General features: G+C 42.8%; 5 protein-coding genes and 1 non-coding gene across 8 annotated transcripts; 4 read left to right on the top strand and 2 right to left on the bottom strand.

Annotated features, from left to right (window-relative positions):
* Nucleotides 1-3,319: 3,319 nt before the first annotated feature.
* LOC135628488 (non-functional NADPH-dependent codeinone reductase 2-like) lies at nt 3,320-4,940 on the bottom strand. The gene is made up of 4 exons (XM_065135166.1): nt 4,604-4,940; nt 4,191-4,431; nt 3,787-3,966; nt 3,320-3,664 (listed from the first exon to the last, which is right to left on the bottom strand). The coding sequence occupies exons 1-4, from the start codon at nt 4,918-4,920 to the stop codon at nt 3,440-3,442; spliced, it is 963 nt and encodes a 320-aa protein (XP_064991238.1). The 5' UTR covers nt 4,921-4,940; the 3' UTR covers nt 3,320-3,439.
* Nucleotides 4,941-5,659: 719 nt separating this feature from the next.
* On the top strand, nt 5,660-9,395 carry LOC103990977 (DAG protein, chloroplastic). Of its 2 annotated transcripts, XM_065136926.1 has the most exons (6): nt 5,660-6,087; nt 7,120-7,217; nt 7,310-7,375; nt 7,595-7,708; nt 7,742-8,307; nt 9,175-9,395. In XM_065136926.1, the coding sequence occupies exons 1-6, from the start codon at nt 5,699-5,701 to the stop codon at nt 9,184-9,186; spliced, it is 1,245 nt and encodes a 414-aa protein (XP_064992998.1). In that variant the 5' UTR covers nt 5,660-5,698; the 3' UTR covers nt 9,187-9,395. The 2 variants fall into 2 exon arrangements, with proteins under 2 accessions (XP_064992998.1, XP_009408577.2); XM_009410302.3 differs by having other exon boundaries at nt 5,661-6,087; nt 7,595-8,307.
* A 94-nt stretch (nt 9,396-9,489) lies between these two features.
* On the bottom strand, nt 9,490-12,093 carry LOC135629489 (pentatricopeptide repeat-containing protein At4g37170-like). The gene has a single exon (XM_065136924.1). The coding sequence runs from the start codon at nt 11,928-11,930 to the stop codon at nt 9,933-9,935; it is 1,998 nt and encodes a 665-aa protein (XP_064992996.1). The 5' UTR covers nt 11,931-12,093; the 3' UTR covers nt 9,490-9,932.
* A 12-nt stretch (nt 12,094-12,105) lies between these two features.
* LOC135629490 (peroxidase N-like) lies at nt 12,106-14,048 on the top strand. The gene is made up of 5 exons (XM_065136927.1): nt 12,106-12,234; nt 12,322-12,870; nt 12,977-13,159; nt 13,260-13,422; nt 13,494-14,048. The coding sequence occupies exons 2-5, from the start codon at nt 12,640-12,642 to the stop codon at nt 13,919-13,921; spliced, it is 1,005 nt and encodes a 334-aa protein (XP_064992999.1). The 5' UTR covers nt 12,106-12,234; nt 12,322-12,639; the 3' UTR covers nt 13,922-14,048.
* Nucleotides 14,049-14,577: 529 nt separating this feature from the next.
* On the top strand, nt 14,578-21,891 carry LOC103990999 (serine/threonine-protein kinase GRIK1). 2 transcript variants are annotated; one of them, XM_009410349.3, is made up of 12 exons: nt 14,578-14,699; nt 14,785-15,068; nt 15,489-15,563; nt 15,672-15,716; nt 16,373-16,447; nt 17,301-17,388; nt 17,501-17,625; nt 18,309-18,404; nt 20,748-20,814; nt 20,918-21,033; nt 21,109-21,187; nt 21,403-21,891. In XM_009410349.3, the coding sequence occupies exons 2-12, from the start codon at nt 14,859-14,861 to the stop codon at nt 21,555-21,557; spliced, it is 1,131 nt and encodes a 376-aa protein (XP_009408624.1). In that variant the 5' UTR covers nt 14,578-14,699; nt 14,785-14,858; the 3' UTR covers nt 21,558-21,891. The 2 variants fall into 2 exon arrangements, with proteins under 2 accessions (XP_009408624.1, XP_009408614.1); XM_009410339.3 differs by having other exon boundaries at nt 14,676-15,068; nt 21,403-21,705.
* A 1,037-nt stretch (nt 21,892-22,928) lies between these two features.
* On the top strand, nt 22,929-23,010 carry TRNAS-GCU (transfer RNA serine (anticodon GCU)). The gene has a single exon. It is a non-coding gene; the product is annotated as a tRNA-Ser (tRNA).
* The last annotated feature ends 446 nt before the right edge of the window (nt 23,011-23,456 follow it).

Genomic DNA, 23,456 nt, shown 5'->3' with positions numbered 1-23,456 from the left:
GCAAGTGACAAAGCATATCTAGCACGAGAAGGGACAGTTCAAACAAATAATATATCACAATGCAAGACAGAATCCAAGAGATTCAAGGATATCATCTCATTAGATACAAAATCGCAAATGTCATTTCGTTCATAACATATTTGGTTCATAACAAATGGAGCATAGAGTAATTGGAGCATATCAATAGCATACGAGATGTTCCGGAGCATATCAATTGCAAATAGGACATTTCAGAATATATCAATTCATAGCAAATGGAGCACAAAGTAATTGGAGCATATCAATAGCGTACGAGATGTTCCGGAGCATATCAATGGCAAATATGACATTTCAGAACATATCAGTTCATAGCAAATGGAGCACAGAGTAATTGGAGCATACCAATAGCGTATGAAATGTTCCGGGGCATATCAATGATAAATGAAATATTTCGGAACATATCAATGGTATGTGAAGCATTTTGAAGTATATCAATGGCATAGGAAACATTTTGGAGCATATCAATACAAAATACGAAACAGAAGCTCAGACGTCGTACCCTAGCATAGTGCATGTGAGGTTTAACTCAATGGTGGCTCCACGTCGTGATGAGTTCTTGACTTCATCCACGGGTAGCCCTTTCCTACTCAAGCCCTCTCACCCTGCCCAAGTGCTAGGTCGGCTCTGAATTTCATATCAAATAGATAGATGGTGAAGTGGGATTCCAAACATAATATGGTCCATCCATTTCTGAATGACCACCAAAAGTATTTTTATTTCTATAGAAAAATTCTCCAGCTTCCTCTTCTTCTTCTCTTCCTCTTCTTCTTTTCTCCTCTTCGAACGCCCCACACCTCTCCTCTGTTTCCACCTATAGGAAACAGAGGTGCTGCAGCCCTAGTTGCTGCCACCTCTCGCTCCTCTCCCTCTTCCCTCTCTTTTCCCTCTTCTTCTCCTCTTCTTCTCCTCTTCCCTTTTCCTCCCCAACGCCACACACCTCCTCGCTGTAGCCTTGCCGCAGCTATCCTCCTCTCTTCTTCTTCTTCTTCTTCTTCTTCTTCTTCTTCTTCTTCTTCTTCTCTTCTCCCTCTTCTTCCTCTCTTCTTCTCCCCACGCCCCACCGCTCCGCTCTCATAGCCGGCTGAACCACATCTGCATTGGCCCCCTCAGAGTGGTTGGAAACGCTCGACACATCAGCGCATCGGAGGCGCCATAAAGGGTCATTTGGGCTCGGAATACTGAGATATGCTCCATGGGATCGGAGCCTCTATCATATGTCTTCAAAATCGAGAACCTAAAATTGAGGAGTACTGGTTTGTCCTGCACTTCCTGGGTAAAAGGGGACCCGCCTGAGGCGCCCTTGCTGGACTCGCAACGCGACCTCCGAAGCTCGCGCTAGAATGCATCCGAGCGCTGATTGACCCGGGACAACTGGGCTTTAAACGAGTCAACCGTCGAGTCGGACGATATGGTGTCAGACTCCAAATGAGGTAGCGTGGCTCGGTAAGGTGCACGTGTGATCTGCTTGGGAGGACCCCTCGGGTCTGTCGCTCGCCTAGAGGCCTCCTTGATCCCAAGCTGTTCCTTGTTCGGGGGTTGCCGGGCCAGATTGGTCGGGGGCATCACCAGTTGCACGATTTGGGGAACGATCGGGGCGAGCGTGTGTATCATGCTCGCCATAGTCTGCACTTGTTTGGTTAGGCTGAGGAACGCCTCGGGCATCACGGTCGAGGGCCCCAGGGCAAGCCCCGGGGGCGATAGTCCTGGGTCGTTGAACAAACACCAGTAAGGATCAGGCGTTGAAGCCGGTATCCTTCCGTCCGTAGGGGCGGAAAGGGTTTGACCTTCTGGCTCAACGGAAGGGAGGTCGGTTGGGGGTTCCCCTCCTGGGGCGAGTTTCTACCAACTATTCTTGCGACATAGGCCCTCCTTCTATCGCCAAAATGTTAGTGAACAAAAGTACCGTGGCTGATGAGTTAGCACAGTTAGGCCCACGTGCCGACGTCGGGAATTTCTGGTGGAATATATGGATTGATGGGGTGGCTGCACCCCTCGAGCGCCTCTAGCAAGGGTTGAGGCGGTGGGATCGAGCGAGTCTTCGGAAGCGGCTGGGGGTTAGCACTCCAAAGCCAACCGACTCGAGCGCCGCTTATGGCGAGATGCGTTCCCTCATCCCCTGGACAGTTGGCAATCTTCCTTGCAGCATGGGCACCTCCTTGAGATGGGAGATGCGAGCTGGCGCTTGTCAGGGTCCTAACCGCTGGACTGCCCTCTTTTGCGTATTAGATAGCGACTTCGGGATGATGACGCTCGCAGCTTGGTAGCGATCGCCTCCCTGCAAAACGGCCTTCGTCGGGTGAGTCCCGACTTTGGCCCCTCTAATGAGCAAGTTAGATCGGTTCCGATTCCCCCCCTTCCTTTCTTTCTTTCTTTTTTTCTACTCTGGTTGGGATCGGCCTGGGTATTTATCCCTGCATGCGAAAGTCGGTTGTGCCTTAGTTCGGCCTGGCCGCTGATCCTCGCGGGAGCGGGACAACCCCTCTGACAAGATGGTGTCTTTGAGGGTGCTTGAGTGGCATCAGACAGCGCCGTCGCCAAAACAAACGGCACTGCCCCGGGCTCTTGGGGTGGTCAGGTCGCACAGTTATACAGTTGAAACTTGACGTGGGGTGCACCCCATGGTTTTAGTGGTGTGTGGCATTGCGATCGTGACGTGGTTGATGTTTGTTGGTGATTCACCAAGGGCCAAAACATGCCCTATCAGGCGCTTTCCCATGTGGCTCCGGACGGTGCAGAAAGGGACGACCATCGTCCCGAGTCTGAAGTGTCATGCTCGACGCGACGCCCTATCTCAGTCCCGAGGCTCCATGTCCGATGTGATTGCTGACCACGTCCATAAGGGCGATACCAAAATATGTCCTATCAAAATACTCGCAATGTTTCCTGTTTGGAAAACTATCATATGAGATAGGGAAACACAATCACAAGTTAGGGTTGCTTTGATGATCGACGAGGAGTTATTCTACTTCCGGAATGCTTCGCTGATCGATGAAGCAACCGATCAACTATCCACCGGTCTCTTCTCATCTCTTACCTCTGTCAGTCTTTTTCTTCTCTTCTTCTTCGTTTCTTGCATCCGGATTTATCTGCTATTGCTTTATGCTTAATCTCTTCGTTGTAGTTCTTATTCTTTGCTAACTTACGTTTAACCATCCACTTGACAATGACTTAACTGCTACTTGCTTTAGAATTGCTAACACTAGCTAGCAAGGAAACTGGAACTGTGCATATATCGTTCGAACCATAAGAAATTTGGCATGACATGCAACAACAGAAACCATATATGCCTATTGTAAAGGCAAACCAGTCTTCGAATTCCGTATTAAAACAGAGGCTTACATGACATCTCTCAGAATGGCATGCATGATTCGCTATGTTTCATGGTTCTGTGCTGTGTTATCTACACATCACCATCCCAAAATTCAGCATGAGACTTGTAGAAACCAGTGGGTGATATAAATGGCTCAACCAGAATAAGCCTTTTCTGTGGTACTAAGCTCAACCTTTCCTTGTCCTCCTCTTTCAGATGCCAGTCAAATATCTGCATGTTCTCCTTGAGCCTCTCCCCGTTAAAGCTTTTCACCAAAACGCTCACACCTTGTTCGACACCCCATCTTAAGCATACCTGTCCATACACCAAACGATGTGATTGAGATCAGACTCTAAAGATCTATAACTAATTGACGACAAGATTTAGTCGACCAAAGTTTTCTTTCTGCAGTGAAGGAAGTAATGTAATTTGTTGACCTGGGCTATGCTTTTCCCCACAGACTGAGCAATTCTTTTGACCTCTTCACATTCCATCACTTCATTGGAGCCCCAAAAGACTCCAATCGCACCAAGCGGAGAGTATGCACTCACATGAATTCCCTTCTCCGAGCAGAAGTCTCGTAGTTTTCTTTGCTGCCAAAGAGGATTCACCTCCACCTATCACAAGAACGACAACTGTTACTATGACACCATGATCAAGAATGCATTACTTACACTAACCATTTGAGCTCCATGGTTATTTTTGTGACTGTCATCTTAACAATTTGATGATACTGGATACTTGTGCATCGCATTGCAGCATACAATACTTTCACTTTCCTGTTTCATTTCTAACAAGCAAACAAAAAGAAAGGAATGGATTCGATGGAGTTACGACTTACCTGGTTCACAGCAGGTGGAATTCTTGCATGGTTGAGTAGGTCAGCTAGCTTCTTGCATGTGAAGTTGCTCACCCCGATAGATTTAGCTAAACCTAGACTCTGACATTTCTCCATTGCTTCCCACACGGTTGGCATGTCCAAGGGAATTACGTCCTCGCCGGTGAAAACCATTCGTTTCTCACCTTTTAGTCTAACAGGGTGGTGAATAAGATACAGATCGATGTACTCCAATCCCAAAGTCCTACAATCATTCATAAGACAATCGCATTAGCTCACAATCTTCTTTTGTTGCTACAGGTCAATCCTGGCTTCAATTTATGGCAACTGTCGCAGTCTTCCGTTCTCTGAGCTGTGATTAGTAGTAATATTATCTATGTCATATAAAACATATATCATGTGCATATAATAAATACCTGAGAGACTCTTGCAGTGCAGGGACGACGCGGTCGGCGTGCATGTCGGTGCACCACAGCTTGGTGGTGACGAAGAGCTCGTCGCGGCTACCGATCAGCCCTCTCTCCAGAGCGGTCGCTATGGCCCGGCCGACGGCCCGCTCCGAGCCGTAGACGCTGGCCGTGTCCAAGTGGCGGTACCCGAGCCCGATGGCGTCGATCACCGCCGTCGTTATGGTTTCGTCGGGCGGCACCGGGTAGGTGGCCGTCCCCATGCCGAGCAACGGCATCCTTCGCCCCGAATTTAACACTACCTGCGGCTCTACCTCCATCTGCATCCCTACGCTGTTCCTATCCAACTTCCACTTGGTTTATAATATGAGGACGCGATAGGAACGGGAGAGGCGAGTGGCTTTTTGTTTGGCTAAGCCGTATCCACGTCTCACATTTTTCTATAGAAATAAAAAAACATTTTTTTTCTATAATTCGCTAGCCATCCATTTGAACTGAGAATTTTCTATAATTATCCACGAAATAAAAATTTTATATTAGATTTCATGATAACTTCACATATCTATCAAATATGATAAATTTTTACCTTTTTCACATGTTAGGAGTGTGATGACATGGATGACACATGTTAGGGTATCAGATGATTGACATTTTAATATTATATTTTGGATCTCAAGTCAACATGTGACTTATCGTCACCCAATTTACTGAGTTAGATGTTGTTGATAAAGTTTGACTTGAGACTTACTTGAAGAAAAGGCCTCGATTGAATTCTAATCAGCTTCTACCTCATACAATAAAAATCTGATCTAACACCACGTTTAACTCATCTAGAGTGCTGCATTATATGTTTTAATGCATTGATAAATCATCATTTTTTATCAAATATAGATAAATGGGCATACATAATGACCCATGAAATGGCAAGTTCACACTGGAAGCAGATTTGGGTCGGGCTGGGTCGGTTTAAGTTGGGCCTTACTTGCTTAGGCCGTGACGCGTGTTGCCTCTTGGTCGACGGACGGAACGCAACCTAAGTCACGTTAAACCCATTTCTCCACCCGTAAAACCCTAGTTGGCCTTCGTTGCCTCGCCCCGTACGCCATGGCGCTCGCCTCCCTCCGCATTCGCCGCGCCGTCGCCCTCTCGTCGTCCCTCCTCAGACATGGCCGCTTCTTATCGGTGGTCCACGCCTCTCCTTCCCGTCCCTCCGTTCCCTTCCTCGCCGCCGTTTCCCCTGTCCCCTTCGAGGACCCTAGCCTCCGACGACCTTACTCCTTGATCCCATCCCTCTCCTTCCGGTCGTCGGCTCCTCTTTGCAGCAGCCGTTCTAGCGGCGGAGCCGACGACAAGTTCGGGCCTGATGAGATCCTCTTCGAGGGATGCGATTACAATCACTGGCTCATCACCATGGACTTCCCCAAGGACCCCGCACCAAGCCGTGAAGAGATGATCGAGACCTACATCCAAACACTAGCAAAGGTTGTCGGCAGGTAAAAGATCAAACCTGAGATTGGTTTCCTTTTAGAAAACGGTTAGAAAAGAAGTTTCTTCGAGTGATGTTAGCAAAGTTCTTGAGAATGATTAGTCTTTGATGAGAGTCCTACAAAGTTTGTCTATACTTAGAAACATGTACTTGTACTTGGCTTTTCGTGGTCCGATTATAGAAGTGGCACGCTATCCTGGGAACATAAATGCTATTCAAGACTGTATAGGACTGGAGAGTGACCATCATGGTCAAGAGTTGCTTAGGAGATACGAGATGGGATCGGACAAGGTGGTCTTCGGCAGCTCCATCTTCACTCTGGTTACAATTCTTTTCCTACCTTGTTTCCCATAATTGAGGATGAATAAATAACAATTTTGCTATCTATAATCCAAAAAAGATGAAACTAACCTTCATTCGTTGGTCAATTTTTTTCGTTAGTTTATTGGGTAGAATATTATGATTCGGTGCCCGGAGATGACGGACCTGAAGTGATTAGGTGCTTTGTTCGAAGTTAGAGGAGTGGTAGAAGATAGAGTGGTAATATTGGAGCTGGCTTATAGACAGTAAGATGATTTAAGATACAGAGAGAAGGAACAAGGAAAGAGGATAGATAGTTGCTATAAATTAGAGTTTTACAGCAGGTGGATAGCCAATTGGGAGCACCTTAACTCATACAAGATCCAAGTTGCAGGGACCAGAAAGACTGTAGTGATGTCTTTCAGTTTACTTGGGTATATTTGGCATAACAAGTGAGTCTGGTTTGAGGAGGGTGACAGCTCCTTTCACGGGATGCAATGTTTGTTCTAGTTTATTTTAGAATCTTGGATCGTCACACGTTGGTGTATATTCTACAAATGTCTTCTTGGCAAAGACTTCTGGATCCTTTTTTTTTCCTTTGCACTTTGGAAAATTAGTTCCTTTTATTATATTTGTTTTGATTTTCTTTACGTGACTGTATATTTGATGCATCTTCTTGATGCTTCATGTGTTTGAGTGAGATGGATATCTTGCAGTAAACATTGGTTGTTATTTGCAGTGTTGAAGAAGCCAAGAAAAGGATGTATGCACTTAGCACCACAACTTACCATGGTTTTCAGGCTGTAATGACTGAGGAAATGTCAGAAAAGTTTCGCGGTAAGCTTGTGTAGTTGGTTCCTTCCTGTGGACTCATTTGGAGGGTCTTATATGAGAATTAGGACTTACAATTTTTGCTATAATGAAATTAGGTTTGCCTGGTGTTGTCTTCATATTGCCAGACTCGTATATTGATCCTGTCAATAAGGAGTATGGAGGTCTGTACGTTTCCTTCTAAACTTCGTTTCTTGTATCTTTGCGACCTATCAGAGTATCACAGTAACTAAGGATGTGTCAAGTTGCACATGTTTAGCATTTTTGCAATGCTTACAGTTTAATGTGACCATATTCAGATGTTCTGAGTTTATTTGTATGTTATAATTTCTTTTCTTTTAAAACATAGCTTCTTTTCTGGTACATTTCCTTCTTATATTCAGGTGACAAGTATGAGAACGGGGTTATTACTCCAAGGCCTCCTCCAATTCAATATGGTAGGCAAGGTAGAGAACGGAATCAAAACAGATATGACCGGCCAAATTATAACAGACCACCTCCACAAGGAAATCCAAATTATAACAGACCACCTCCACAAGGAAATCCACCAAATGAGCAATGGGGTTCGATGCAAGGAGGTGGACCAAACTATGCTCCACAGCAGGGCAATAGTCAGCCTGGGCAATATGGAAGGGGTTATGATGCCCCTGGAGGTAGAAACTCTGTTCCTTCAGGAGAAAGGAGAGACTTCAGACAAGGAGAACAGGGAAACTATGCACAATCTGCGGTAAGGGATGGTTATCAAGGAGAACGTAGAGATCCAATGCCTTCAAATCAGAGGAATTTCAACCAAGGATATCATGGTAATTTTGCTCCTCAAGAGCAGAGGAACATCACACGAGGACCTGGAGAACAAAATATGTATGGAAGCTCTACTGGGGCAGATAACAGGCCTGGATCAGGTCCTAGTTATAGCCAAAACCATAGGCAGGAGACAATGCCTGGTAACGGTGGGGAACACAGACAAAATGGCAATTTTGGTTATGGTGGAGAGAGTAGCAGAGACGTCAGATCTGATTTTGGAGGGCAAGGATCAGGTTCTGCCTATGAACAAAACTATTCTGGTCCTACCAAAGGTCAAACAGGGTCCTGGCAGGTAATATTCCCTACATATTCAGATTTTTCAATTCTTTTCTTGACGATTTGTTTGATTGGCTAGCATGATTCATATATTACCTTAAAAGGTTATAGCTGTATAATTTTCATAATACTTTAAAAGTCATGGGTTCTGGAAATACCATTTTCTTTGTTTGGCATGTAGGTGGAGTGCATACTTCTTTGTATGATAAGATTTAGTTTAGTTATATGTTGAAGGATTATCAAATGACAAAAAGGGAAAAATTAGGAAAAGTTGTCTTGGATCTGATTTTTGTTTGATTGAAGAGCTTAAGGCATCACTGTTGTTTCATAGTGCTGTTAGTTTGATTGAGTGCACACAGTCGATTTTGGTCTATGTTTTCTCACAATTAGGTTTCTTAAGGCTTACCCTTACCCTAGTGGATGTGTTGTAATCTGCACTCCTGCATCTGTTGGTTTGATGCAGTCAGTAGAATCCTACTAGTGTTGTTATTTGCACTCCTCCCGTTTTATTTGTTGGTGTTTGTTGAAAATTATGAAACATTACTCCTTTGGAGCAATGAGCTTCTGAATTGCAAGGATTTCAGTAAATATGACATAGATTTCAGTTAATTTGCCGATTTGACTCATTTCTGTCTATCCTCTGATCTTTCATACAAGGAATATAAATTGCAAGGATGGTTATGTTTTTGAATCCTTTGTTCCTACAAAAGCTGCTCGGGCATTGTTCATCAGGCACAACTAAGATATAAATAGTCAATTTTTTTTGCCTTATCCCTGGGCTTGGCATATAAAACTCGATGGTGCATGGTTGAGATTTCTGCTTCTGCTTATATACGCAATTAATTTTCTTTGTGATTGTTCTCTGATATATTCTCTGAAACAGGGGAAGTGGTGACATGCCTTTGGGTCAAAAGGTTTCTCAGCGTGAAGGTGCCCACCTCTACTTCCATGTCTTTTTGGTCAGAAGCCATCTCAGCCTATGTGGAATGTATTAGAATTTTAACTGAAACTGCCTCTTGACTCTTCTTCGCTTTATGTTTCATGGTTTCTCGAACACAGCGGTAATTGCATTTCCTAGTTAGTAATATAAGTGCTTTCTGGGTCGGTCTGTTTCCACAATAGAAAGCCATCACAGATGATGAATCTTAGTTCTATAGTTTTTACGTTTTGATTAAATATCTGTGATCCGAAAAGGATCAGATATTAGATCCGATCATCTATTTTGTGGATGGATTCGGCATTGTCCCGTGCCACAGCTGCAAACATATTTTGCAAATTGGGATAAATATAAGTAGAATAGCCATCCAATATCATCAGCAAATAGAGAGAGAGAGTGAGAGAGAGAGAGATCTTTTGCAACATAATGTGAAACGATAAAACTCTCCAAATTCATCAGCAAAAAATCTACGAGGAGGATTACAAAATCACTAGGATGTTGACTATTCCTTCCCAATGCCCTGTAGATATCCTGGCCCTTTTCTAAAACAAGTAGCCAGTTGCCAAATACCTGCCTTGTTATTATTGTATATAATCTACCATGCATCATCTGGTCTGGGTTTCACTCTACTATACATGGCCACACCAACTTCTGAAGCTGCAGCAGATAGCTCTTAGTTTCTTAGAATAACTATGTAACTCAAATTACCAGTAGTTCCCACAGGAGCAGCTCCCCTCCTTGAAGTGGTGGAATCTGCTAGAGTCCCTGACAATGATCATCCTCTGTGTAATCCTGGAGAAGAACTTGAACGCAGTGTGGCAGTCTCCACAAATCCGCAGGTTCTTGAAGACCTTGACGGGAGTGCCCTGCGGAGTAGCAATGATCCCAAATGCAACTGCCAACCTCTCGCTGTGGTACGCCAAGCTCTCTTCCTTCTGCTCGTCTTCCACATCATGCAGCACGAACTCGGTGTCCGGTACGTATCCTTCTTCCTTCATCCTCTTGTACAGCTTCTCCAGCTGCGCATGTATGTCCTCCGTCCTCGGGTGCGACTTGTCTCCCACCAGGAACACGTGCACTCGTCTCTTCACCTCGATCCAACTCGACCCAGGCTTCTTCACAACCCGCCGCCGGTCCATCGTCTTCCTCACCTTCTCCACCTCGTCCCACAGGCCGGCAGAGGCGTAGATGTTGGCCAGCGTCACGTAGGTCGCCGCGTTGTCCGGCTCTATCTCGAACAGTGCTTCCGCCGCCTGTTCTCCTAGCCTCACGTTCTTGTGAATCCTGCATCCACCGAGCAGGGAAGCCCACAGGAACTTGTCTGGCTTCATCGGCATCTTGTCCATGATCTCCTCAGCTTCCTCAAAGCGGCCAGCCCGGCTGAGCAGGTCGACCACGCAAGCGTAGTGGTCTGCGGTGTGCTCCATCCCATGCTCATCTTTTATAGAGTGAAAGATTTCTAGTCCTTTGTCAACTAATCCGGCATGTGTGCACGCAGAAAGGACTCCCACAAATGCTATGTGATCTGGTCTCGTCCCCGACTGCAGCATCAGCTCGAAGTATCGGATTGCCTCCTCAGGATGCCCGTTCTGAGCGTATCCCGACACCATGGAAGTCCATGAGACCAAGTCCGTCTTCGGCATCCCCTCGAAGACCGCCCTGGCCTTGTCGATGTTCCCGCACTTTGAGTACATGTGCACCAAAGCACTGGCTGAGAACGAGAGTGGATCGTAGCCCGCCCTCATCATGTGACCGTGCAGCTGCCTCCCTGGGCCTTCCATGGCCAGCTCCGACAATGCATCCAAAACCCCTGCGAAGGTGAACTCGTTCGGCCGGACGCCTGCCCTCAACATATCCGAGAACAGCTCAAACCCTTCTTCTCTCCGCCCACCGTCGAAGTACCGCCCAATCATCGCGGTCCAGGAAACGACATCCCTGTCGAGTGTTCTGTCGAACACATGGCGTGCGTTGTAAATGCTTCCGCATTTGGCGTACATATCCGATAGCGCGCTCCAAACGACGGCATCCGAGTCGAACCCCATTCGAATTATGTGGCAGTGGATCTCCTTCCCATGTCGGAGGTACGGGATGGCTGTTGCGGCAGCAAGGGCGCTGGAAGCCGTGAACTTGTTACCAAAGTTCGAGTCTTTCCCGCTCCCTTCGCTCTGCATTCTCCGGTAGAGGCCGAGCGCCTCTCTGGGGTGGCCATGCCGGGAGTGGCCGGAGATAATGGTGCTCCACGAGAAGTGGTCCCTGCTGGGCATGCGATCGAAGAGTCTCCGGACCTCGTCGAGGTCTCCGCAGGAGGAATAGCCGCCGATGAGGGTGTTCCAGGAGCAGAGGTCCCGGTAGGGCATGGACTCGAACCAGCGGCGGGCTTCGGGCAGGACGCCACACTTGGCTAGCAGATCGAGCAGGCGGTTGGAGAGGAGGAGACCGAGGGGGCGGCCCGATGCTGCGGCGGCGGCTGCAACGCGACAGGCAGAGGAGGGTAGGTCGAGAGGGCGGTGGGTGGCCGGGAGAAGGCGGCGCTGGCGGGAGAGGAGGGCGATTGCGTCGCCGAAGCGGCCTTGGGCGCATAGATGGGAGATGGTGTCCTGCGGGGGGGTGAGAGAGAAGGAGGGAGGTGGGGACTTGGAAGGAGAAGGGACAGCGGCGGCTGAGGCAGAGGAAAAGCGCCGGCGAGAGGTTACCTTCACCATGTGGATATCAACAGAGTCGTCGGTACGAGGGGACGCTGTTTGAACCTTCGGGAGTGAGTTGGTTCATCAAGTCAAGTTGGGTCGGGTCAGATTGATTTGTTGGTTGCATTTGAGTCGAGTCAATTTAAGAATCCGAGATTGGAGATGGAATTTGTGAAAGACGAGTTGGTTCACCGAGTCGGTTCAGCTGGATTTGTCAGATCGGTTTTGACTCGGGTTTAATCGAGAAATAGGAATTGGAGATGCACGAGTTGGTTCATCAAGCCGCCTTCATATCCGCGGGGTAATGTAGCGGCCTATCGAGGTCAACTTCTTTAGCTTCTTCGACACATACCGAATCACGTGCTTTACCTGCTTATAATACTCTCATCAGTGCTCTCTTCATCGGCAGCAATATATGCATAGGTGGGACGACGCACGCATGCAGCTCGATTCCGTTGACCTGACCCCTGCAAAAGGACACGAGGTCCCTTCCCAGTCCTTCTCCATCCTCACTTCTTGCGGCCATTATCTTGCTCTCTCCGATCCACGACGGCAGCAGTAGTGCTGATGGCTAATGCGCACTGAAGCTCCCTCCATCTGCAAAAGCCAAGATAAGCATGGCAACTCCTTTTCCATCAGCAACTCTCTATAAATCGATCCTTCTCATGGCTTCAACACATCAAGCAGTGGAGAGAAAGAGATAGATACATATAATAGCGAGAGAGAGATGAAGGGTTGTGAGAGTGTTAGCAACGTCGTTCCTTCCTTGATCACAGCTTTGGTGGTGCTGTGGCTGAGCATGGGGGTTTGCAGATCACAGCTGAGCACGAATTTCTACGCAAACAGTTGCCCCGCCGTGTTCAGGGTGGTCCGCCGCCAGCTTTTTAGTGCTCTCAGGAACGACACCAGGATGGCAGCTTCACTGCTGAGGCTCCACTTCCATGATTGCTTTGTGAACGTGAGTTCTTCCTTCACTTGCTTATATGTGTATGCATCAGTGAGATAGCAGATAGGCTTCGCTCTCTTGGTTAATTTCTTTCTCCTCGATGGACCTTTTCGTGCAGGGATGTGATGGTTCAGTTCTTCTTGATGGGAGTGACAGCGAGAAGCTTGCCCTTCCCAATCGGAACTCTGCGAGGGGTTTTGATGTCATCGACACCATAAAGACTGCAGTGGAGAACACATGCAATGCAACTGTGTCTTGTGCAGATATACTTACTATAGCAGCTAGAGACTCGGTGTATTTGGTACATCATCTCTCTTCTTTCTCTCTCTCTCTACATATATTAGAGATAGCTTTAACAGAAGAGAGAGAATATACATGGAATGATGGAGTGTTGGTTTCAGAGTGGAGGGCCTTATTGGAACGTTCTTCTGGGAAGAAGGGATGGGTTGGTAGCGAACCAGACTGGAGCTGATGACCTTCCTTCTCCCTTCGACTCCATCGACACCATCATCGACAAGTTTGTTGCTGTTGGTCTCAACACCACCGACGTGGTCTCTTTATCAGGTGTGCACCGATCCCAGCAGTTGCACGCTTCCTTCTCCACAGCCCATTGATTGATTGCACTGCATGCGCAGGCGGCCACACGATCGGCCGAGCTCGATGCGTGACCTTCAGCGGCCGCTTGTATGACTTCTCCGAGGACTCCTCCGTGGACCCAACGCTGGACCCGAGCATGGCGACGGAGCTGCAAACCCTCTGCCCACAGAGCGGCGGCGACGGGAACGCGACCGCGACCGCCCCCCTCGACCGCAACTCCAACTACGCCTTCGACAACCACTACTTCAAGAACCTGGTGGAGCAGAAGGGCCTGCTGTCGTCCGACCAGGGTCTCTTCTCGAGCGACGAGGGCCAGGCGGCGACGAAGGCGCTCGTGCAGGCGTACAGCAACAGCAGCATCCTCTTCTTCAGGGACTTCGTCAACTCCATGATCAAGATGGGGAACATAAGCCCCCTCACCTCCTCTGCCGGAGAGATCCGTCGGAACTGCAGGGTTGTCAACTAGTCATTCGTAGAGCAAGATGACAAGCTTCTTACTATATATATATATATATATATATGGGGCTGTGATTTATAATCTCGAAGACAAAGTTATGCATGATTGAAGTAATGAAGACCATCCTTTCATCTCATTTATAATCTCGAAGACAAAGTTATGCATGATCCGATATTAGTATCGTGATTATTATCTGTAGTGAGTAAAATAATTGTTACATTTTTTCACCTATGACACGGTTTTAACAGTAAGTGTATACAAAAATCACATATAAGAATATGTTTTGTTGTAGTAATAAGTAATAAAATTTAGATTTAACATTATGCCACGGTTATCAACAGTGAATGGAGATGAAAACTCCAAAAATAAAGCTATTTTAAGCAAAACAATTTAATATAAACTTTTAATCTTATGTTATTGAAGTTTATTACAATTAAAGAAGATATTTTTTTATTTAATTTGGAATAAATTTGGATAATAGAAATATGTATCTGATGCGAATTTAAACACCTCATTTATTTATTATAATGGATCGGATTTTTTGATAGCTAAGATTATTTGATCCGGTTAAATCGGGTTCCATTTTCCTTGAACCCGAAAAGCCATGTTCGGATTCGGGTTTAGTCGATCAGTCGTACCTCGTCATGCCTACAGTCGTACCCGAAGTCGTCGGCCAAGCATCGTTCCTCCGTCTTTTCCGGTCTCCGATCGGCGGTCCCGTCACCAGGCGAACCGACAACAGACTCGAACGAACAAAACCTAACGCGACAGCCGAAGAGAAGCGGAGGTGCGCTTTTGTCTCCCGCACGCCACCCCTCCCCCCTCTCTCTCTCCCCGATCTAGGGCCTCCCCAGTCCCTATTCGTTTTCCAGGGACTCCGATCGAAGCCTCTTCTCCCGTAGTCGTCGAATTTTGGTCGGTTTATCCTCGAGGGACGGTTCATCCCATGTCGGGCTTTGTGCTTCCCGATTCGGATTTGGACGTTGGCTGCTGCGGCTGCCTCGGGTTCCTCAAGAAGCCCGACGAAGATGTGGATTTCGAGAAAGTGTGGATGCTGGGTCGCGGCCGGAAGATGGCGCCTTTGATGCTGCCGACGAATCGCCCCATCTGCAGGGAGAAACCCGTGAAGGAAACGAAACGTTTGACTCTGGACCGGGTATGTCCTATGCCCTGTCGGTGTTTTTGTTTCTTGAATCCTTTTGTTTTGCTCGTTGCTTCTGGAATTGCCATCGAATTGCACCTTTTTGAGAAATAGGTAGAAGAATTATATAACAATTGGGCAGAATCAAGTAGCATTCGTCACCAAGATGATCTATCTGCCTACTCTTTTTCTATGTATGCTCAAATGATCGATTGAGATACATGTGATAGTTTGAGCCCAATGAAGCTTAAATTTTCATTATTACCTCGACTCCTGTTTTCATACTTCTCCTCTGACCGGCTTGGGCTTACACTCTCGTCGACATTGGTTGTTTGTATTTTCTGATGGTTATTTAGTTTTGCATGTACGAGTATTGAAGTGTATGCTTTTGCATGACAAGCCCTCCATGGTTGGTTTCTTCTGTTACTTTTGCAGGATGCTTCTGGACAAAAGATGATCAATGAGTATGTCAAAGAATGTACCATAGGCCATGGAAGCTATGGGAAAGTGGTACGGACCTCAATCAGCTGTCAGAAAATAATAGTTTCCCAAGTGATCTTTAAGATGTTTTTTTTTTCTAAAACTGAGATGGTATTTTCATTTTTAATTATGAGGTAGGTATTATATCGGAGCAATAACGATGGCAAGCAGTATGCAATCAAGGTGTCGTCTCTTGTTAATCCCTCATTTTTTTTATTTTTTTAGGTTTCTGTAGTCCGTAAAATTTTCAATTAGACCTAATTATGAAATTACTGATTGTAGCAATATGTTGATGTATTACTTGTATTTGTTGTAGATAAATTGGCAAATATAAAAGGCTACTTTAAGAGTTAAAATTTATTGGATAGGAAACTTTCTTGCATTGGAACTAGTTCTTATTTTTATATACATGCTTTGAGCATTTCTTCTCTCAGTTGCATGTATGCGTTCTGCTTCTTTTTCCATGTAACAATCTATTGATTGCTTTATATGTGTTTTCAGTAAGCTGTACAAATTTCGACATATCCCCTTGTTTTTTGTTTGCCAAAACAAGATTATCGTGCCTCTGAGATTGTTAAAGGAATATTAATTTCCTTTCCATTGTATGACAGCATTAGACAAAATGCATATGCTATTAGTAAATATTGGTAAATTTTGTTAAAATTTTCTCTTTTATGATGGAATCATTCACAGAGAAAGTACATCTAGATACTAGGTTTGTCAGCATTGGATGTGCCAATTATATGAATAAGCTGATATTTACACTAATTTAAAATTCTATTTTCGTAAAAGCAAAAAAGCAACAATTACTCTAATGTTGGAATATTTGTCCAGCGCAGGCATTTTACAAGTCTCGTCTCTCTAGGTTGCAAGTTACTTCCACTGAAACAGCTATGACAGATGTTTTTAGGGAGGTAGAAGCTTTGCAACTTTATCTTAATCATGCTTGGTTGCTAAAAACAATTTATACTGTACTCTTTGTTTTTTTGTCAGTATTCCTTTCTGCCTTCTTGCTGTAAAGATGTTTCTTGCTGTGTAGATGTTTCATATCATTCATAGTGAATCTATGCAATATATAGAATTGTGCTAAGTATAACAAATCTTATTTAATGACAAAGCTAAGGACTGCCATGCCAGTTATTTTTATTGGCAGATGCTGAACCATGCTATAGTGCATTTACTATACCTATACATGGCCAGGCAATTTTAGCTTTTGCTCACAGTGATATCAACATGCAGTGAAATTCAATTTTTTGCATAAAGCAATTATCTTTAGTTTGGTTCTATACCTAATAGTCTGCTGAAATCACAGGCAATTGTCTTGTGGTTAATGCTATAATTATTTGAAATATTTACATTGCTGGACCTTTTTTGTTCCTTCTCTGATGTTTGATTCTATGGCATTTTGATAATGCATGATTATGGCTAAAATTTTGCTAGTGATATGCTTCCAAGATTTTCTTTTCAGACTCCTGTTTGAACAAAAAGAACAATCTCAGGTACATAATTGCATGTTGGTATATTCATCTTAAAACCATTGAATGTCAAGTCAGTCATGTAGATTGCTAATATATGTATTATATATCTTCCATTTGATAGTATATATTTATGCACTAACAAGTTCAAGTCTTCTACATGTTAAATGCAGCTCAAATATACTACTTTCTTGATTAATCTAATTGCCACTTTCTACCAGTTGATTACCACTTTCTACTGGACATCATTTTAAAGTCGAATTTCATCCAGCTTTTCTTAATCTTTCTGCAGGTATCAATTATGAAGATAATAGAACATCCAAATCTAATTAATCTTATTGAAGTGATCGATGACCCAGAGTCAGATAATTTATACATGGGTAACTAGTTAATATTTGACATTCTTTCATTCCTTGTCTTCTGTTTATATATTGGTTTCATCTGGATGATTCATAATTGTGACCTCATTATATAAGATGTTTTTCGTTATAGTACTAGAATATGTGGAAGGCAGCTCGGTATGTGGTTCTTCTGGTACACTTGGAGGGATAGGAGAAATTACCTCTAGACGATACTTGAGAGGCATAATTGCTGGGCTCGTATATCTGCATGCTCATGTAAGTTATTCTGTTTTCCCATTCTTTTAGGAGAAACTTATCTTTATTTAAGTGCAAGTTAACTTATTCTTATTTCTTTTATAAAATAAGAAGAGAACTTTTTTAGTTGTATGGACCACAAGCTTTTCCAGGTCATTCTGTGACCATAGAATGTTCAGTTGAATATATGTCACTGTTTGATTTTTCTTTGAAAGTTATGGGCTATTTTGCTAGATATTTTAAAACCATGTCACCTTTGAAGGCCTAGAACATAGATGACTGCTTCTACCTTTGTCTTATCTGGATAGTCTGTGATATGCTAACTATTAGTGTCATAGTGGTTGTGAATGATCTGAAAATTCAGGAGTAAACATCCAAAGGAAGATCATTATGTACCATAATTGGTATGACATGTCAGGGAGTCAGGGGCAGCACTAGGTGTGTACAGGAAATTGGAAAAAATGGTCTTACAAGAGTTGTCAGACAACTGACTTTGGCTGCAAAAGGATATAAACTTATAGATCACTTGGCTAGCTATTTTGTTATGGAGAGGAGACATAATATGCTATTTTGTTTTCATGGCATATAAGGGCATAATTTACAAATTTAAATGGTTAAGAATTTGCACTTCAGATTTCAATATCGTCAAAACATTCTTAAGTTATGCTTTGATGCTTATTGTATCACATCTTTCTTCTGTTTAGGATATTGTCCATGGAGATATCAAGCCTGATAACCTTTTGGTAACAAGAGAGGGAGCAGTAAAAATTGGTGATTTCAGTGTCAGCCATGCTTTTGAGGTAAATTTTATCCCCTGAAATTTTATATTTCATTCAGCATGATGTTGGTGGCAACTCGATGGTTGTGGTTTCTTCTGGTCACTAATGCTACACCATAATTGAAATCTTGAAACACATGTTACTTTTAAGCAAGGTCTGCCGTACCGTACCAAAGTTTCGACCCGAGCTCGGTACACCCAGGTGTACCGAGCACTGTAGCACTGCTACAGTGCTACAGTGCTCGGTACGGTACAGAGCGGTTCGCGTACCGCTGGCCTGTCGGTCCAGTACGGCAGACCTTGCTTTTAAGGATTAGTTTGATGATAATGTATTCTATATGTGAATTAAATTTTACTTAAATGTCTCTTGTTTCTAGATCCAGACAATAAGAATATATGAAATACAACAACATATTATCATGATCAGTTGTGCCTTTTTTGCGTAACAGTTTTGTGTTGACTTTGAAAGAATGAAAGAAATCAAGGTATTGATTCATTACATGTAAATAAATTTAGTGATGCTTCCTTAGCTAGCAAAAACAAAATTGGAATCAAGATATGCCATCTGCAATAAAATCAGTATTTGCAGAATTGGCATATTGAACTGATGGGTCAAGAAAATAAATTAAATTTCACAAAGAGAGAAAAACCATAAAATTACAAAATAAAATTTTAAATAATAAATTTTACATTATATTACTTAAACTTTGTAAATATTAAATTTTACATTATATTTACATTATAAATATTTACATTATATTATAAAGAGAGAATAAATAATAAATTTTACATTATATTTAAACTTTGTAAATATTTTTGGAGAATTATAAATATCGCTCGCGCTCGAGCCCTATCGTGCACATAAGCTTTGCTCCTTTATGAGTTACTAGTACAACATCGATGTTGTTGATGGCTAAAATGGCAATGACAAGTAACAACAGTGGAGTGTAGTCTATTTCTCTTCCTCTCCCTCTCCTCCCTTCTCCTTCTCTTTCTCTTTCTCTCTCTTCTCTTCTATTTTTTTCCTCTTCTTCTTTCAGCTGGAATGCCTATGGGATCATAGGATCTGGGTTGGAATCACCCTGAATCAGAAGGAATTGCCTGAATTTTTTTTCTAAAATTAGCCAATTTGTCAATATATCCGAGAAACCAGGATATGTGGGATTTTCGATGCTGATCCAACTCAGTGGACCCAGATCAGGATTGGCCAAGCTTGAAAATTATAGTCAGAACCTTATAAACTATAGTATCCAGGGAGGTTGACAGTAGTGCAACAACCTAAATGACAAGCAAAAATTAATGACACAATTGTGTCGCGGTAGACATAAAAGTTGAAGTAAAGGTATTGGAATTTGTAACAACTAATGATAAAGGCATCATAAACAGATAGTTTACATGGTCTGAAAAACAGAATACATTAGTTGACTGACAATCTAGTAATTAAAAATATATTTTGAACATATCTCCAAATCCAAATAGTTAGAACATTACAGCATGTTGTTGTATGTCTCCAAATCCAACGATGTTTGTCTCCTTTCGAGTATATTCATATGTCTTCTGCCTAAATTATCAGGGGATGAGTAAAGACTATACTGGATACTATCATGCTACTATACTTGCACTCCAGTATACTGTGGTCCAAGAAAACATGGTTCCTGAAACCAAAAAGTGGTTCAGATAGTTTAGTTGTTTGCATATGCGTGTGGTTGATAAATATTCCATTTCTTTCCATGTTCTCACCTTCTCTCCATTTCTCCCTCTCTTCCTTTGGTGGCAAGTAGCTGCAAGTGTCAACTATTGACTAATGAAAAGCAATCACGGAATTCAATTTAAAGCTATGTGCTTTCTTGATCATCTTCACCTTCTCCCTGAAACTTTTACAATCTTGCTGCTGTCTTTTTCTCTACACACCTTGCTGCATTCCCATATATCTCTGGACCATCCTCTGTTGCCCATGTTTCTCTTTTCCATTTTTTACCAAACTGGTTCTCTCATTAATCACTAGTTTCGTAATATTTTCTTAATTTTCGTTCTTACTAAAGACTTCAGAACAGGGACCTCTCTTGCATTCATACATGCACCTGGTAACCGCATATGCTCTACCAGTGGCCTGATTGCCTGCACACCACTTCCATTTTATTGATCTTTGCTTTGCCAGTAAAAAAAAGCAAGAATGCTACTAACCTTGGTAGTAGTGTTTGTTGTTATGTATTAAATAAATGGAACCTCTTGTCATAGCTATATTTTTCCTGTGAAATTTTTACATCATTTGTTTTGTTGTCTTTGTCAAACTGATTTCATCTTTCATTGTAGCAGTTATGATTTTATAAATTGGCTTGACTTGATTTGACTCATTATTTTGTAGGATGGCAATGATGTCCTTTGCAGGTCTCCTGGAACCCCTGTTTTTACTGCACCTGAATGCTGTTTAGGTTATTATTCATCTCGATCACAATTTCTATATAAAGTTTGAAGTTCATCACTACTCTAGTTTGGGCAATTGTTAAACCCCAAGTTTGTGATATATTCTGACAGGATCAAGTTACCATGGTAAAGTTGCTGACATATGGGCTGTTGGTGTGACATTATACTGTATGACATTAGGCTGTTGCCCATTTGTTGGAGATAGTTTAAAAGATACATATGACAAGGTAGCCTACAACAACTGCTCTTGATATTTGTGAATGTTGTAAATTTCTCAATACACTTTGTACACTACATTTCAGATAGTTCATAGTCCATTGGATCTGCCCAAGGAAGTTGATCCTGAGCTGAAGGATTTACTAAAGGGACTTTTGTGTAAAGGCAAGTGTTAACGTCTGCTCATGTTGTTATGATAAGTAGCTCTCTTAGTCATCATTTGTGATCCAATCATATATGTTTCTGTTGGATGATTTGCAAATCTTTAATTCACAAAGAATTTGCTATTCGATCCAATACATGCAAACAGTGAAAGTTGCCGTTAAGTCTAATTATTTGAATGAAATTATAGTTCAATTATATTGATTACTTTTTTTCAGATCCAGTGCAGAGGATGACACTAGTTGATGTGGCCGATCATCCCTGGGTAGTCAGGGACTGTGGATCAATACCTCGGACATCATGTTTATGCAAAAGTGGCAGCTCTCGAAAGGAAAATCAGATGGGATCCAAATCTGACACAAATGGTACCTGAACGCTAGAGTTTCATAAGTTATTAACTTGTTTCTTTTACAAAATTGCATTGACTGCCACTAGCAAAACTCTCTTGGAACTGGGGAGTGTCAAAATGAATTGAACCGATCAATTTGGGTTAATACCAAATCTCCCTTTTCCAACACTCAGTTAATTATTATAATGCTTCGGCATGTTATCTGCTCTTGTATGTTACCAGTAGGCATAGAAATGTAATCAAAGCAATTTCATACTTACAGAGAGCCACTGTAATTTACTGAACCTAAATTGATTGTTGTATGAGATGGCTGTCATTTTATGCCGTGTAATTGAGGTGTAGGGTTTTGCTTTCTGGAGATCTTTTTTTGTGGATGTAGCGCAAGGTCTGTTTTCATTTGTTGACTTTGGGTTATGGTAATACTGATCCATTTGTTGGTTCTTTAGTAATTCTTGCTTCTCTCTTCTATGTTTCGTGTTGGCCACGATGAGCTAACACTATGGATCGGAATTAATTTTGTGTTCTTAACTACAACAACAAATTGTAATGTGACCTAACTATATTAATCTTTTACAATCAAACCTGATGTGCTCTGAACTGCTCCTTTGATTTTGTGATGTGCATGTGCCAGTTGGACAAGTTGTTGCGGTCTTGGGTGTTTGAATTGTTGGGTGTCAAGTTTCATATGGACTTTTTAAGGTGGGATGTTATGCTGCTGTTTTCTTCATAAAGCCTGTGGTATGGCATTCTTTTTCGGTTGCAATTTTATTTTGTTTTTGTTTTTGATGATTTTGTGTTAGATATTTCTCCCCTCTAATATGTGTGTGGGAGTGGCCCATAGTGACTTTTAATCCATCCACTGTGTCTTCTCCTTCTTCCATATTTTGATGAGATCTTCTGCAGCAGACTTCACTAATTCCATACATTTATTATTAGGAAATGCAGATTTTTATTTCCTTGCATCAGGAAGAAGAAGGTTGTGACAATTGTAAAGCAAATAAATAGTTATGGTAAGCTGACAACATCACCCATATCATTCTGTTGGCAACAAAGCAGCAAGGCATTTAATTTACCAATCTTCCCTAATAAATAATCTCCAGGGAGTCATCCTAGTGGGGGTCAAAAGAAAAGAACCTTCATTGTTCTGCCCATAAATAGGATGTTTTTATATGTCCATAGGGCCATCGAATTACTTGCAAGACAGGCACGCATTGATGAAGATTGATTGATGTCGTTGTCATTTAGAAAATGCATGGATAACCACCTCTGAGCCCTTCGAGTGGGAAGCGGTCATCTAGTGTTTCTAGAAACATCTAAAGAACGATTTTTGGAGAAATCAAAACATCGAAAATATATATAAGTTAAATATTATTCGTTTTACCGGTAATCGTCATCGTCGCTTTGGCCGAGTGGTTAAGGCGTGTGCCTGCTAAGTACATGGGGTTTCCCCGCGAGAGTTCGAATCTCTCAGGCGACGGTTTCGTTTGGTTTTTCGCCATGTTTATATCGATCTATCTTTCTGTTTTCCCTCCTCTGCCGCGTTCTTCTCGATTCGTGAATTCCCTAACCTCTTTTTTTTCTTTCATTCGGTCTGTTCTCTAACTTTTTTTTTTTTATTTTTTGCTAATTATATATTACCATTAAGTTAGATATTTTTAGCATCCCGATCTATAGATTTAAAAAAATTATATTAAAATCTCTATAGTTATGAAAATAAAACTTTTTAGTTTCATTTGTCTTAATTTACCGTCAAAAACATAAAAATAATAGACAAAAAATATAATTTTAATATCTCAATTATATTTTCGGTGTGGTGAACACCGACGCTATTGGGAGCCACGAGTGATGATTGTGAATGAGAAAAGTGAGTGACGACGAAAGATGAAATAAAGGGATAGGAGGAAGAGGACGATTGCGAGTGAT

Source organism: Musa acuminata, chromosome BXJ3-1 (genome assembly GCF_036884655.1).
Source record: "Musa acuminata AAA Group cultivar baxijiao chromosome BXJ3-1, Cavendish_Baxijiao_AAA, whole genome shotgun sequence".
Taxonomy (NCBI): domain Eukaryota; kingdom Viridiplantae; phylum Streptophyta; class Magnoliopsida; order Zingiberales; family Musaceae; genus Musa; species Musa acuminata.
Note: the sequence above shows the minus strand (reverse complement) of the source record. Positions and strands in the feature narration are given on the sequence as shown.